General features: G+C 43.0%; 1 protein-coding gene across 2 annotated transcripts in view; it reads right to left on the minus strand.

Moving 5' to 3' along the window:
- The window catches only part of SLC18A2 (solute carrier family 18 member A2), a 379,609-nt gene that overhangs the window by 51,466 nt on the left and 314,354 nt on the right, over positions 1-13,789 (minus strand). For both annotated transcript variants that reach the window (XM_085603098.1, XM_085603106.1), the window contains 2 exons: positions 13,558-13,653; positions 2,149-2,227 (listed from right to left, as the gene is read on the minus strand). In XM_085603098.1, coding sequence (XP_085459224.1) covers positions 2,149-2,227; positions 13,558-13,653 — 175 coding nt within the window. The remainder of the gene's footprint in view (positions 1-2,148; positions 2,228-13,557; positions 13,654-13,789) is intronic.

Genomic DNA, 13,789 nt, shown 5'->3' on the forward strand with positions numbered 1-13,789 from the left:
TTCTGCTGGTACTGCTGGACTCTGCCTTCGAGGAGTCCTTCCCTCTCTATGTTCTGGGCCTCAGAAGTGTGTTCTGCAGCTGCTTTCATCAAAAAACCACTACATTGCATCAACGGCATGAGAAATTCTGCGGCATCGCTGACGCAGCGGTTGCCCAACGAAAGCAATTCCACAGCCTGCGCGGCTTGATGGCGATGCTCTGTGCAGCTTGAAAACAACGCATTGCCTTAACTTCAGCAGGGCTAGACGAGGCAGTGACCCCACTGCGTGGAAAAGATTGACGCATTAAGCCCTCAGCATCGACGCTTTGCTCCATCTAAGGTACTTTCTCAGCAGGCCCTGCGTAGGTCCTATAGCCGGCCTGCCCGCCTTCACGGTTGGTCTGAACTTTGGATTTGCACTGGTCTTTTGTGACCTCAAGTAACTTTTTGACTGCTCTTACTTCTAAGCACGATTTTTGGTTTATTCTTTAAAAATTCATATCTTGATTTCTACTCATTGAATATTTGTCATTTGAGGGTGAGCACAGGTTATCTTGGTGTCTGTCTGACTTGCCCTGACCAGAGTAGTGGGTTCTGCCTGGATTAGGTGCATACCCTAGCCAACCAGAAACCCCATTTCTAACAGAAGTGCAGACTAGTTTTGAGTGGAAACTGATTTTCAAGAATTCCCAAACAATAAGGCAATCCTTCTCTGGGAGTGTCCCGAATATACAAAACACCACCCATACAACTTTATGAACTAACCCTTCATACAACATCATCACAGAAGGACGAAAAAGTATGCTTTTCCGGTGTCACATACAGGTGTGATTCAAATCAGATCAGCTGCTATTAAGAAGGATTCTTCTGAAGTTCCAGAAATGGGGATGTAATTTAGATACTAATTCCGACCCTACAAATTTCAAGGACATGCAGCTGGTTAAGTATTTATGACTAGATCCTGACCTTTTAATACCCCATTCTTGAGCCCATGCTACTGGTTCAGACTTTCAGATTACGGATAGCCATCTTGCACCCTTCTGCAGCAGACCTCACAAAATATATCAGTTAACCGAAATTCCTTCATGTGTGAAGTAAATCTCCACACCTCCTCTCCCTGTTGGGAATACCTCATATCATGTTCTTTATATATTCTCCCGTATTCTTTGTTTTACCAATAGTAGCAGTCACTAATTTATGTAAAGCTCTCTGCTACCTTGGTGTGGCTAATTTGTAGCCTATAAAACTACATGTAGCTAAATAAATATAAGAGGTTAATGCTTGGTGGAGTGCTAGTTAGTTATTGGAGAAAAGTATAAGAACAAGTTGTTTACTTTGAGTGTAGATGGGAATAGAGTGATTGTTCATCAGTGGTTGGTTGGGGATAAAAATTGAGAAAAGGGAGTTCAAGTTAGTTAGATTGTAAAATCAGTGTGGAAATTGCCTAGCAAGATGGTAGGGATTTTGGGTAATAATCTGTCTCGGTGGCATCACGATTGTCGAAGAAATAAAGGTGGCAGATTATTGCAATGTGGGAACTAAAGGGGATGGCTGTTGGGGTGGATTGGTATTCAAAAGTGTGCTGGTGAAAGAATAATCACGGTGGTAGGGAGTCATCACAACTGGCTTTCTGTGAAGGAGTCTGATCCCCTCACCCTATGAAGGTAGTGTGGTGTAGGAAATAGCATCACAAATGCAGTATGGAGGGTAGCTGATGTGACTGCCATCTGGGTCGTCCATATCTTGTGAGTGTTGTGAGGGGAAGTGAAGGTAAGTGGGCACCAAAGTAGTTAGTGATATAAGCAGGTTTGTGCATCCCGTAGGAAAAAGAAGATGCTGGTAGATACCATGAATGGGGCTTGGAGTGGAAAGGGTATATGATTTGGAGAGAAGATGGGGTCCATGATCCTCCCTTGAGAGATGAGGGGGTACCATAGTGATGAGAAAGGCGTGTGTGTAGGGGGGGCTGGGTGGTAGGCAGAACTCTTTAGTCTCAGCTTTTGGTACACTTAGTTTTTTTTGTTTTTTTTAGCTAACCATGGTGATCGAATTTTTACATGCAAGAAGACAATTCAGTTTGTGTTGCATAATATTCCGATGTCATTATTAAAAGACCAGGCTCGCGCGCCTCTGCGAGAGCGGGGTCTAGCGCTCCATGAATTCTTACCTCCCAATTTTATGCGCCAGCACCCCGAAAATATTAGTCCCAAGCAGATAGGAGATGCTCGCTGGAATGAATGCAACGCCTGCAAAACATAGAAGAAATGATGTATGTTATCAACCGGCCTCGAAGGCGGCGAGAGGCGGCAGGGCTGATGGGCACCGATAGCTCAGAGATAAGCCAAGCTTGGCGAGTCCGGCGGACCCCGCTCATATCCGGGCCCCTTCTAATATCCGGCTGCGCAGAGGAGCGCTGATAAGACACCGAAAGCAATAACTGCAGAGTCTGCGTGCATAGACAAAAGAACAAGGAGCCCTCTCTAATCTGTTTAACTCGAGTCAGGCAGAGGGGGCCCTCCAGACCTCCCGAGGGCGATATTCACATGGGAGAGGCAGGCAGCAGGAGACGGGGGCAGGCTGGCACACGAAAGTGGGAGAGACGGAGTGCAGTGGAGGGAGCGAGGCCCCGAGAGGGGATAGACAGGAAGTGCGAGTGACAGAAAAGGAAGTGACAGCGAGAGAGACGGAGGGACGACAGAAAAACAGGGTAGAGAGTGAGGGAAACGAGAGGAGTGGGGAAACGAAAGAAGGCAGGCAGTGAGAGAAGCAGGTAGCGAGATACAAAGATGGGAGACTGAATGAGAATACAATACAGACGGGGCTTAATTTGTTAAAAAAACAAAAAGGTAAGTGCCTGGGCCCTTCTCAGGAGGCCGCTGCATCTTGTACCAGTCATTGCCCCTGCCAGTGCTGCTAGTGACAGTACCAACACAACTAATAAACACAAATACTTCTTCAAGTGTCACAATGGAGACTATTCCTGGCCACCCAAAGGTATAGCAAAAGTGTGGGCGGCAGGTGTTAATCATTTTGAAAGTTTATTGAGTGATTAAACAACTGATTTTGCGCTAATCTCAAAGTTAGACAACAACTCCACCGTGTGGCTGTCTGTCATAAGAGGCGGTGTTAACACTAAATGCCGGTGCCGAACACCATACACCACCAACTCAAATTAGGCACTTTGGGCCACATGCATCAAGCTTTTTCCCTGTCGCAAACGGGCCGATTCACAGAATCGGCCTGCTTGCGACCGGAAAAAGGCCTTTTCCAATACATCAAAGGCTTTAATTTCGCAAATTATGTAATCGCAATTTATTGCGATTACCTAAATTGCGAAATGCATTTGGGAAATCGCAATTTGCGTTTCCCTCATTGCGATACATCAAGCCTTTCCTAAATGCACACTGTGCATTTAGGAAATACTAATTACCATCAACTTGAAGTAGATGATAATTTGCGCATGCTTTGAAAAATGCACAAAAGTGCATTTTTCAAAGTGGTGTGCTGTGCACATGCCCTTAGGGCATGTGTGTGCTACACATGTGCATACTTACCTTTTTTGGGGGTGCATCAGGGGGGGCCTTAGGCCCGCCTGGCACCCTTGGAATTGAATTTGCAATTTGCGTCTACCAATTTGGTAATCTCAATTTGCAAATGCATTGCCATAAATTCCTATGAGCCTATAGGCATGAATGGAGTGACATTACCTTAATGTTTGGGAATCACAATTTATTTTGCAATTACTACATGCATAAGGAATTGCGATTCCTAAATAGCTATTCCTTAAAAATCGCTATTTAGGAATCGCAATTCCTTCTGTTGATGCATGTGACATTAAATGTAGAAAATATTATAGGCAGTGGGAGACAGAATTAAAAAAGAAAAGGGGCAGATGCGAGTTAAAGTGGCAGAGGTTGACTCAGTGGCAAGAGAGGAGGAGGTGCTAGGGAGAAGGGCGAATTAAAGAGAAGCTGGGAGTAAGATGGACAAGGAAAGGAAGAGAGAGCCAAGACAGAAAGTGAAGAGAGTGCTGCTAAGCATAAGTAATAAGTGAAAGGGAGCGGCAAGGGCCAAGACAGAAACATGAGTCAGATTGAGATAAAGAAAGACGAGGGTAAGAGAGAAGCAAGTTGATTTTGGAGAGAAAAACAGACATTTCTTCATTTTCTCTGTTTCTGCTCTTTTTAGCCAGTTGTGTAGCACAAAAATGGAAACAAGCAAGGTCATTAGAAACAACAAAGTATACAATGCAGTCTTTAACTATTCATTTTTTGTTAGATGCATTAAAAAGAAATCATCTTGTATTTCACCAACATGCCATTCTTAGCAACAGCAAAGATAAACATCCTAGGAGGGCTGCTGCTCTATTTTGTAGCTAAAGGCCTGGCAGCAGCGAAATGCAATGTATTTTTAAACCAGCTTTGGCACAGTCAATAGGTTTCGCCTATGCAAGTTCTATTGGCTTTGTCAATGTTTTATTTGACATATTGCACACCAGCACAACTGCTGTGCAACATGGCTTAAAATAAAGATTAAAAAAGGGACTATGACACGGCCATAGTTGACAGCATTATAGTGCTTTATTTTCTTTAAGCCATGTTGCATAGCAGCCCGCTCAAGCAACACAAGGGAGATGCGGGGTAGGGGGAAGGGAGGGAGCAGCAATAACAGACAGTGGGAGGGAGGTGGAATGGCGAACGGAGGGTAAGGAGAACAGTGAATGGGCGTAGAGAGATGGATGGGGATTAGATTAACAGTAAGTGGTGAGAAAAGTATGGAGACCTGTTAATTTATGAAAGAATCCAGAATTGGTAGGCGGTGGATGGATAGATGAAAACGAATAAGTGGTGAATGGTGACTGGTGAGCAGCGGATAGATTGTATGGCATTGTGCGGATAGATGGATTGAGGGCAGAGTTTGTAGAGGGGTGAATGGTGTGTGCAGCCAGACAGAGAAAGTGTCTGTGGGGTGAATGAGTGGTAGGTATATATATGTGTATTGGTAGTGAATTTGTGTGGACTGATGATTTGTGTAAATATGTATGTTTGTGTGTGGGTAGATGCAAGGTGCCCTGGGCATACAGACGGTGTGAATGAGTGGATGGATGGTGTGTGCTGGCAGATGATGTGATCAGATGACTTGTCTGTGGAAGCATGTTTAAAGCATGGGTGATGTCGGAGGGCGGATGGTGTTAGACGAATAACAGATGGTAGTCTCTGGATGGATAGATGGGTGATGAATGGAGTTTGGATCGATGGATGAATATTGGTATTGACGGAAAATTAAAAAAAGAGAGTGGGTTGATGGATGCCACATGGATGGATAGTAAACACCAAATAGGGGGAGATATTGTGGTATATGAGTGGAGAATGGGTTGAGGGACGAGGATGGAGAGTTTGCGTTGGCAGGTTAGATTTGGATGGATGGATGGATGGATGGGTGGGTGGATGGATGGGTGGGTGGGTGGGTGATTGGGAGCAAAAGGTCAACAAAGACAACCACACGGCATGAGACCGGATTCGGGCTACGTTACAGATCTTTTGAAGGAATCAGGGAGGCTTGGAAGTTGCTAGTGGAAAATAACACGAAATTCATTTTTTTAATGTGATAAGCGAGGAAAAGGTTAGCAGCTCCCCATGAAGAAAGTATTGCAACAAATTCAGAAAGGTGCCGGTGAAAATATCAAATCTAGAACTGGTGTTTTTCTTTTTATGTTTTCGTTTAACTTGCGAGGGCGGGAAGCTCCTAATTGCCTTGTGAAGTAAAACTTGAATCTTCTAAACTTTTGCACTTACGCCATAGATTAAAGACAGCGAGTGACCTGCTACTCGCTTACAGACAAAGAATGGCTGAGAAGCACAATAACACACACATGCCAACATTTTAAAACAGGTAAGAGGGAGAGCTTTTTTTTTTCCTGGCCACAGTTTCTATTGTAACATGTAGGACACCCCAGCAAAGCATACTACCATCTTGCAGAATAGATGAGGCTTAGGGCCGTCCACTCAATAGCGGGGAGTAGTCACACCCTGAACAAGCGGCCTCCATCAGCGTTTGGCTTCAGTTGCTCCGTCAGTCACTGGCCCTGTGGACAGCAGCTCGGTTCACCGGAGCATGAGCGTAATCGGCCATATTGCTGACGTCAGCACAATGCCAGTAAACAGCCTGCAGGCTGCTTTGCAGGTGCAAACTTGAAACCTTGCTGTCAGGGGATAGTTACAGATCCATGTCCTGCACAGCTTCTGTTCCTCAATTTCAGGTCCTTGTGTTCTTTCAGGCATAGATGCTAGTTGAACTTAGCCTTGGAAAACTCTATTTCGGGGTGCTGCTCCATGAACTTCTTCAGGATGTCCTGCTTCTTCTGTTCTTCAGAGGTAGGTAGCCCCATCGACTTCTGCCGCTGGTCATACATCCTTTTTTCCACCATGCTGCGTGTCTCGCTGTCCAGATCTGACAACTCTGAGTTTTCTGGGTTTACCTTCTTGGTGTTGATTTCAGGATCTGTGGAAACTATCTTTCTCCACCACTCCATTTTAATGGAGAGCTTAAAAAAATATATTGGGTATGTGCTTTCCCTATTGACTTCTATTGAAGCAAATGCAATTTCAGGGGGGAGAAAATTAGAATATTGCCGTTTTTGGCTTAAAAAATCAGGAGTCTCACGCCTATATAACTGCACAACAGAACTATAGGAACCAACCTTCTGTGGGTCCTAATAATGCCATTTTGTTTTTTTTGTCGATTTTTTGCTACAGTTCGAGTGCAGCTCAAATCAGCCACAGGGAGCTTTACAAGGATTGTCTTTGCAGCAGGAGCATATCAAACAAGCAGCGCTCTATAATGTGTGTGAGGGTAAAGCTGAGGAGTAAACGTAGAAATAACATTGCAAAGGAAGGATACTCAATGCAAAGAACAGCATAACAGCAACAAAAGAGAGAGGACCAATAACATCAATGGAACCAACAATATCAACAAGGAGGCTAACCGGCAAATTTGAACTGTGAATCAGCCGGAAATGGACACACTGGATGGGCTGCGTCTTTTGTGCCATCAAATTCTATTTTAGAAAAGTCCTGCTCACAGTGGTGGCTCCTCCACTAAGGCGGAGGAGCATCGCCCCACTGCTCTCAGATTAGTGGAAAAGGGCAAAATAAAATGATAATAACGTTATTATCATTTTATTTTTCGTTGCTGTGGGGCTGGTTTGGGGCGGGGCTGGTGGTACAGAGAGGAGGACTGATTCATGCACACTAAGTGCATATGACTGCTTGGATGGTCGTCTTGCGCCACTCAAGCCAAAGGCAGTGCATGGCAGGGGTTGGATTTACGTATTGTAATTAAATATTACTTTACGTTAAAAAAAACCCTATGAATGCATGGAAAGCACCAAAGTTAGAGTAGCATTATAGTTAGGTGTGTTAAAAAGATGCTTTTTTTTTTTTAAACTTTAAAAACTAACTGAAAAAACCCACAGGTTAAATTAACGTTATAGCTAGGTGAATTTGTTAGTGACAACATTAACGTTCGATACTTAACACATAGAAATTCATCAGTTATAGTTAGCTACTCATATCAACTTCATTTCTCAATGTAGGTTTGGTGACTGTCAGGGGTTTGATACACACAAAAGCTGTCTGTAGTAGGGCATTAGTTTTAGAACAGACGTTCAGCATTTTTAAGAACTTGGCTTTCTCTGAACAGTTGTTTACAGATTGAACTCTGTATGTATTATGGGTTTCTCATAAATCAGCGGTTGATTGTTAATATGCACTAAGCTACCCATGAAGTGAATGGTGTAGGGTAAATGCGACACATAACCCATGCTTTTTACACCTAAGGAAGTTGTTTCTGTGATTGCAATACTGATGCCTCACATTCTTATGAGCTATTTTTCTTTTTTTTTTTTTTACAGAGTTTTATATAGCACAAACTTGACCGAATCGGGTATCAGAGTGCTTTACATTTTTGTTAGGCACAGGGAGATTAAGTGATTTGCCCAGAATCACAGGATGTTCAGCGTCATTGCCGAGACTCGAACCCAGTTCCCCAGATTCGAGGTCGACCGCCCTAGCCATTAGGCCAACTCCTCTCCCCACTTACATTCAGAAGTGCAATGCTATACCCGTTTAGAGAGCAATGTGTACGAAAGAAGGCTGGATGATGTCATCAATGATGTCATAAATAATATCATAGAATATGTCATGAGTGATGTAATATGTGAGGTCGTAAGCAGTGCATGGTGAAAAGTTATAATTAGCTCTGCTAACTATAACTGGTGAATTTCTGTTTTTTTTTTTCCTTTCAAAATGTTAATGTTGTCACTTATAAATTCACCTAACTATAATCTTACTTTAACTTTTGTATTTTTAGTTAATTTCTGAGGTAAAAAAAAAAAGGAAAAAAGATTTTTTTTTTATCACACCTAACCACGTTACTTTAACCTTTGTTTTTTTCAGCAGCCAATTCATTTATGTTTCGAAGAATTGAGACTCAAAGAGAATACAGGAAAGCTTCATTCCGAGGGAGCCACTGAGTAGCGTTCATTCCTACCTATGGATTTTTGGGAGCAGATGTGACCAAATGATGGAAAAGAAAAGAGCAAAAATCAACCGTGATTTCAAAATGGAGGTCATTGCTCATCTCAATGATAGAATGTTCTTATACCAGGAGAATTAAAGGTGAAGTTATGTAGGAAGGGCTCCTACATCTCTGTACCAATTTGACTGAAACACAGGAGCGTCATTTAAATTAATTGGCACACCACTAGAGTTTACCAAATTAAGTCTCACCCTTTTGGGTCTGTCTTCTCTGTAGAATCTGAATAGGCCATTTTTACAACTTCCGGAGTCCAAGAGAACTCTCATAGAAAATATATAGGGATGAGGTCACTTTCTCAAGATCAGACATTTATGGAAGGGTCTCTCTATAGAGACAAAATACACATAGACAAATATACTCAAGAGGAGAAGGCATGGTGGTAAGACAATTTCATTTCTTGGAATTGTCATATCATCTTCGCAAGATCTAGTCTTAATTGCATGCCAGTCTGTGTAGATGAGGTCCTTGGAGTGTTCAGTGCTCACATGGTGGGGCATAATCTGTAAAGGAATTGTCAATGCAAATCATTTGTTTAGGTCTTGTGCTAACTCATTTGGTATCCAATTACACCAAGACCGAAGTACATATTACCTTACTTTTGCAGATGCACTACACCATTTACTAGGTTCAATATATGCATCACCTGAGAGGTGCAAAGTCTTAATCCCTGGTAGGGTTGGCAAGGCATTTGAGGAGTTCTGTCCCCATCAAAAAATCAGGGCAGAATGTCTTCCTGTCATTCATATGATGGCAGTTTGGTACTCAGGTACCTTCATGACAGGACCAAAAACATCAGTCAATAGTTTTCCATTCTACGAATTATACATAAACCAAGCTCATGACTGATTGAGGGGTTCACTTCCCATTTGCCTGCAATTTGTTACCTAGGGTCTAATGGGTAGTGCATTTTTTGTGGGTTGTGGCTGCAATAATAAAATGAACAGGTTAAGGAAGCGTAATATTCTTTCACAGATCTAGCTAGGAAAATCTGCATTGTCCTCACTGACATGAGTAGATTACTGCTATAGTTGTTTCCAGTGTTTGGGAGGATACAAAACTTTATAATGGATTTTGAAAATGCATTACCACTACACGAGTTGGAAACTCGCTTTGAGTTAGGGTTTCCAATCTACCTGGTGCTCACCGTGTGATATTGGCTCTTCGCTGGGTGACCATGTGAAGAGTGCAGATATCGGCGGTAGCATCATATGTGTTTGCAGTTCTGAGGTTAGACCAATGGAAATACTAGTCCTTTGTCTCACATGAGGAGTGTAGTGCTGGTGTTGGGAGACAGCATTGGCCACGTGAACAAACAACCACCAAACCCCTTCCCGATCCCCAATCCCCAGCATGTGCTCCCATGAATTCCCATAGTTCAGAATTCTGGGCTTAGGCCATGTCTGGGTCTTCCCCAAACCCCTTTTCTGCATCAGCTGTTCAAATTGTGAACCCTAACCTATCTCCATGATATATATATCTATATATATCTATATATCCCACGGGACCGAAACGCGTCATGCTGAAAGTGTACGAAATCAGGCTGGAATAAACTTCTTTGCACCTACTTGTGGTCCGGGCTCCTCTGTTTCCTGCAGTAACCTGTGATGTTCGAGCGACTGAATGGAGTATGCTGATATGTATATATATATATATATATATATATATGTATATATATCAGAAATGTCCCACTCCCAAAAGAACAGGTAGAGGCCACTCAGGAGATACGTTCGGGAACCTTTAATTAGTCAGCTGTTGCATAATGCATTTCTGCCTTTCAGCCTTCCTCAGATGCAGCTGAATACAAGAATAGACTCTCACTCTCACCTTTTAAAGTGTCCAGAGTCTCTCCCATAGGCGGAAATCCGCTGACAACTGTCACATGATGGCAACCTCCTGTAGCTTGTGAGCAAACTACACCTCCCAGAATGCAGTAGTCCCGGGTGTGTGTTGCTGGGATGGACTGACAATGTTGGACCCCAGTGAGTATCTTTATGTCTTACTGGCAAAGGCGCGGGGTGTCAAATTCAAAGTCCTTGAAAGGTTGCGTGGCAGATTTCCCTCGTCCCCTGTTTGACGCTCCAACCTTGTTGTGCGTGTGCTCGCCAGGTCGTGAAACAGACTGGCAATGCATCTGTCTCCTCGCTAATAACGAGCCGCTCTCGCATCAACCCAAGGCAGGGCTTGCCTTCCAAGGTGGGCCGGAGTCCTATCAATCCCTTGATCAGAGCAAAACTGCAGCTGCAGCAGGTTCCAGTAATGCTCTGGCCTCTTTGCAGAATGGGGCCTCTAGTGCGCCTCTGGCTGGCGCAAAATATCAGAAACGTCCCACTCCCAAAAGAACAGGTAGAGGCCACTCAGGGGATACGTTCGGGAAACCTTTAATTAGTCAGCTGTTGCATAATGCATTTCTGCCTTTCGGTCTTCCTCAGATGCAGCTGAATACAAGAACAGACTTTCACTCCCACCTTCTAAAGTGTCCAGAGTCTCTCCAATTAGGCGGAAATCCGCTGACAACTGTCACATGATGGCAACCTCCTGTAGCTCGTGAGCAAACTACAGCTCCCAGAATGCTGTAGTCCCGGGTGTGTGTTGTTGGGATGGACTGACAATGTTTGACCCCAGTATATATATAGATATCCCACAGCTGGGCGAGCAACGCAACGCCATCGCCTTGCCCTGACACTTCACAACGACGTTCTACAGCAGGACGGCGTGTCCCGAAACACAAATCCAACTCTGATTTCTCCTTGAAAGAACAGCAAGCTGTAGACGCCAATTGTTGCAGAAGATGATTTATTCGACACAGGCTCTGACACACTCAAAGTGTTTCGTGGAGGAACCCCTTGATCACGAGTGGCTGTGTCAGTGTTTAGTTGGATTTAAATAAACAAAACATGTGATCTATGAACAGAGTGAAAAGACTTTCGAGTTTCAATCACTCCGATAGTTGAGCATTGTGCAGACTCTTAAAAATTACAATGTTACAGTGTTTGTGACATTTGTAAAATGCACTCATGGTCTGCAATGTGGAAAGGAAAAATAGATAGATTAAGTTCAATATCTGAACATAAAAAAAATCTAAATTCCAAAACGTTATTGTCCTTAGGCATAATTTCGTCCTACGCACTAAAATCTCTGAGGTGCGGTCAGTAGGTACGACTGGCATACCGATTCTAACTGCTTTTTAGAACATGCCACTTTTAAATAAAAATTGCGTATAATGAATTCATTTGTTTTTCGCCCTAGTGGGCTGTCAACCGTTATTGTTGAACACTATCAATATAAACAACAGGAATTAGGGGGGGTCAAAGGGAAAAAGTTTATAGACCAGCAAGATGAAGTTTCCACATATACTAAGTAAACACAGAGGTCATCTCGGGTCTAAGAAGGTAGTGAACACAAAAGACCAAGGCAGGTGAATTGAATCCCCACAGGGATAATCCCGAAAGAGGACTGGAGCCCTCACTCACCAAGAGGTGACATGCTTCATCATCGGGTTCGTTCCTCCAGTGGAAAAACCTAGTTCCAAAGGGGGCTACAACCCCCTCACTAAGAGGGAGGAGTCCAGGGATTTTGTTCAGTGAGGAGGAGGCTGTATGTACAAGGAGTAGTGTTCCTTATACTGTGAGTGAGGTAAAAGAGAGCAGTGCTAGAGAATCAGTGGTGAGAAAACTAGTAGTGAGAAAACTAGTGGTGAAGTTAAAACTGGCTAATGAATACCAAAAAAGGCTTTACTGTGTAGGTTTCACTGTCAGGATTAAAAAAGTGCATAACACTGTAGAACAATGTCCAAAAAAACACTTTTTAGAAACCATGTTCACCTCAAACATTAATGTCTATAAGTGCTTGGTCTTTTGGTCTGGTTTTTCCACAGGGAAAACTGTGTTCTACTGTGTTGTCCTTGGTGGCAAGTGTCACCGGATGGTGAAAAAAGAGGAGATTCAAGCCTCACTTAAGGAGATTGAGGTAAATGGCTTTGGGATGAATGGGGCCTGCGTGAACATTGTTTGAATGGGGTGGTCCATTTTTTGGCAACTATAGTAATTTCTCTGTTTGTTTGTTTATAGCTCTTTTTGTTCTGTGTCCTGAGGAGAACCCGAGAACTAATTTCAGTGGGTTCGAAACGCATCGACTCATTTACTATCTGACCAAATAGGTGTTCATGCAAATAGGATACCATTCGTGCTCACCAAATACTTTGTGTTTTTTAACTGTTGTAAATATGAGGCGAGCATAGTAGGTACACCATTTGGTCTGGGCCTCTGAAATAATTAGAATGAGGATCGATATAGAAAATACTCAGAGGCATTTTGTGTTCATGTAAATTGTTAAAAAAAAATTAGACAGAACCGGTGCGAAAATGTATTGTACATGTTTGTAAGGTGATATGATGTTTATTGTACAATGACAATACTTTTGTGTCACACAAAGTTTGATGTTGTGGTGTCTTCTGTGTATGTTACATTTTCATTAATGTTTACGTTTAAAACTTTAAAAAAAGAATCTTTTAATAAAAAATAAGGTGAAAAGATCAAAAAATAATTAATAATAAACAAACAAAAAAGCATTTGTAGATCAGATTTATTGGGTCTATTTGATCATGAAATAGGAGGGCGAATGAATGAGCAACAGTATTGGCATCCTATGTGTTTTTCTCTTGTTTTTTTCACACGATGAAAGGTCTGCGCCCCTCGAGAGCTGAGAGATGTGCTGTAAGACTTCGACACACACTGTAAAGCAGCAAAGAAAAGCAAATAGCAAGAGCTCCGTTGGAAAGCAGCACAATAAATAACCTTATCTGACTGCAAGCAGCACCTGCGAGGCGCTCAGCTGTGTAAACACCCTGTGCGCAGCCCAACCGCTGCAGCGGGATCTCAAGGGAGCGTCAGCATGGGAGTGAAACCGAGCAAACCAAACAGTTCATTTCAGGAGCGGGAGTGCCAGGAAAACTGTACTTTAGCAAAGCAGACATTGTTACCAAGTTGCCATTTCCGCGAGCACATGGTCTCCATCATCCAGATTGGCAGGGCTGGCTCGAGCATGGCGATCGCCATGTTGGCGAAGCAGATGGACCCTAGAAGAAACACAAGGGAGAAACTGACCTGGAGAAGACCATGCAGCATTTATTACCTCAAACTACACGATTAAAGAACTGTAGACGATAAATATAGTGCATCTTGGCATACAACGTATCAACTATATTATTTTAC

This window comes from Triturus cristatus, chromosome 1_2 (genome assembly GCF_964204655.1).
Source record: "Triturus cristatus chromosome 1_2, aTriCri1.1, whole genome shotgun sequence".
Lineage (NCBI taxonomy): Eukaryota > Metazoa > Chordata > Amphibia > Caudata > Salamandridae > Triturus > Triturus cristatus.